The following is a 2,318-nucleotide window of genomic DNA, read 5'->3' as shown; positions in this document are numbered from 1 at the left end:
AAAAAAAAAAAAAAAAAAAGCAATAGCTAACATTGCAGTTACTCAAGTGACTATCAGGTGAGAGGCAACGTAGGGTGGGCTCTGAAGGCCGACTGAAGTTTGAATCTTGACTGTGGTTATCAGGGCTTGTATCTAGATGTCGCCCCCCCCCAGTGTTTTTTAAAGGTATTCCTGGACTTTTGGATCCTTGTGATAAGGATGCCTTTGTTACCTTGGCAACAGTGACTGACCAGTAGTGTGAAGACATTGCATCCAGTGCACAGTTTGCATAGAGACTCCTTACATTCCACCAGATAGATACACAAAGTTCTAGGTGTGGATTCATTCGCTCAAATTGATACAGGGAAGTAAAACTCCCGACCTGATCTGGATGAGGTTGTGTTCTCTAAAACCGAAGAATGAATTTTAGGAACAAACAGAGGTTGAGAGTAGAATATTTTATTGGGAAAAGAAAGCTTCTGTCTCAGAGAGGACAGAAGGGGGACCCGAGCGGGTTGCCCAGGAAGCTGTCTCTTTCAGTTTATTTATATAGAGCAAAACCATGTGGGGCTAAGGTAGAGAGAAAGGAGTATCGCTTAGGCGGATGTGGGGTGGGACAAAACTATGGTCATCCAATGGGATTGCAAACACCATTGCTCAAAAAGTATACATCTAAACTTTGTGTTGCTTCTGTAAATAAATCTTCAGTGTTTAAAAAAAAAAAAGTGCCAGTTGGTTGGTTGTTTTTCATTCATAATAATACCTACTTTGAAAAATTTATAAAGAATTTTATCAAGGCACCAAGTTTTTCTATGGTGTTATTTTTTTTTTTTTGTCAGATCATCTCTTTATTGATATATTTTCTTTTGCTTCTTAGCTAGCTGGACACTCGACAACTCCATTGTTGATGTCATCTATGATGTCATGAGGGTGCCGGCTGTCCACGTTGCAGCCCACAGACTGAGCGGTCCCCAGGATCTCCTTAATGGTTCCGGAAAGTTCTCTGGCTAAAGACCGGTGCCGCATCTGTCCGGCAATGTTGACAATCTCATCAAAAGTGCTATTTCCGCTGTGTTTAATGTTTTTCTGCTTCTTTCTGTCTCTTGGTGGCTCCTTGAGAGCTTCGATGATCAGGGCAGAGGCAGAAGGCACCGCCTCAATCTGAGCCTGTCTGTTCTGAACGGTCGGTTTCACCATGATCCGCAGGCCCTTCCAGTCACCAGTTGCCTTGGCAATGTCATCCCCCACTTTTTTTGGAGACAGACCCAAGGGACCGATCTTGGGGCCCAGGGCAGACATGGCGCCAACTTCACTACCGGTGCACCTCAGGTACACGACTTTAATCTCGTTGGGGTTGAACTTGGGCGGCATGCTGGAGGTGGCTGTTGTCAGATGAACCCGGATTCGGGAGGACCGAAGAAAGTTGCACCTTAGCCTCCTCCTAGCGAAAGCTGAAAGTATGGTGTTAAAAGTTTGATGTGCAGTGTTAGGTATTCTATGAATGGAAAGACACCCAAAAAAAAAAAAAAAAAAAAAAAAAAAGATTGTCCTTGAGCTAGGAATAACAATGCTCTTGATTTCCCCCCATTATATTGGTTTTATTTATTAGTTGTTCCAACTTACCCTCTTTTTTTGTCTAATTAACTAGTACATTGTTTCACTAAATCTTTAATGTATTTAATGCATAATTCTGTGTTTGTTTGTTGTTTGGGTTTTTTGGGATGGGGTGGGGACAGGGTCTTACTATGCAGTTCAGGCTGGCCTTGAGCTCATTTGTAGCCCAGCCTGATTTTGAACTTGCAACGATTCTCCTGCCTCATTCTTCCGAGTGCTGGGATTACAGGAATGTGCCACCAGGCCCAGACTATTTTAGTATTTTTATGTAGACATTTCATTGGCTGACACTAATTGTAAATTACTTTGTGTTATAGATGATATCTTTTGCCCCTTCGTGTTTTTCAGCAGTACATTTTTTGTAATGTGACCCTGCAGAATTTTTCCTTTTGTTATTCTATATGTGAGCATTACAACTCAAAAAGTTATCCTGCCATTTGAGTGCTCAGAATTCTCAGGACAGACTGTTTCTGCAGATCATATGACATCTGTCTCTAGTGTGATATATAAATGTAATTAAAACAGGTTTCTGTTAGTCTAATAAAGTTCGCTATTAGCTGTGCATTAGCAGTATAAAAGCTAATATAGACTATACAGTCTTGCAACAGTTTTTTTTTTTTTTTAATTTTATTTATTTATGTGTGTGTGTGTGGCCAGCTCAGCCCACCAGGGGGCAGGGCTGGCTGGCATGTGGTGCTGGGGGATTGAACCGCGGTCCCTGTGCT

General features: G+C 41.9%; 1 protein-coding gene across 1 annotated transcript; it reads right to left on the bottom strand.

The window, feature by feature from the left end:
* Positions 1 to 811: 811 nt before the first annotated feature.
* LOC101588237 (60S ribosomal protein L12-like) lies at positions 812 to 1,377 on the bottom strand. Its single transcript, XM_004634913.3, has one exon. The coding sequence runs from the start codon at positions 1,348 to 1,350 to the stop codon at positions 853 to 855; it is 498 nt and encodes a 165-aa protein (XP_004634970.1). The 5' UTR covers positions 1,351 to 1,377; the 3' UTR covers positions 812 to 852.
* Positions 1,378 to 2,318: the final 941 nt, after the last annotated feature.

Source organism: Octodon degus, unplaced genomic scaffold (genome assembly GCF_000260255.1).
Source record: "Octodon degus isolate 3935 unplaced genomic scaffold, OctDeg1.0 scaffold00067, whole genome shotgun sequence".
Classification (NCBI taxonomy): Eukaryota; Metazoa; Chordata; class Mammalia; order Rodentia; family Octodontidae; genus Octodon; species Octodon degus.
This window is presented reverse-complemented; position numbering and strand designations above follow the sequence as displayed.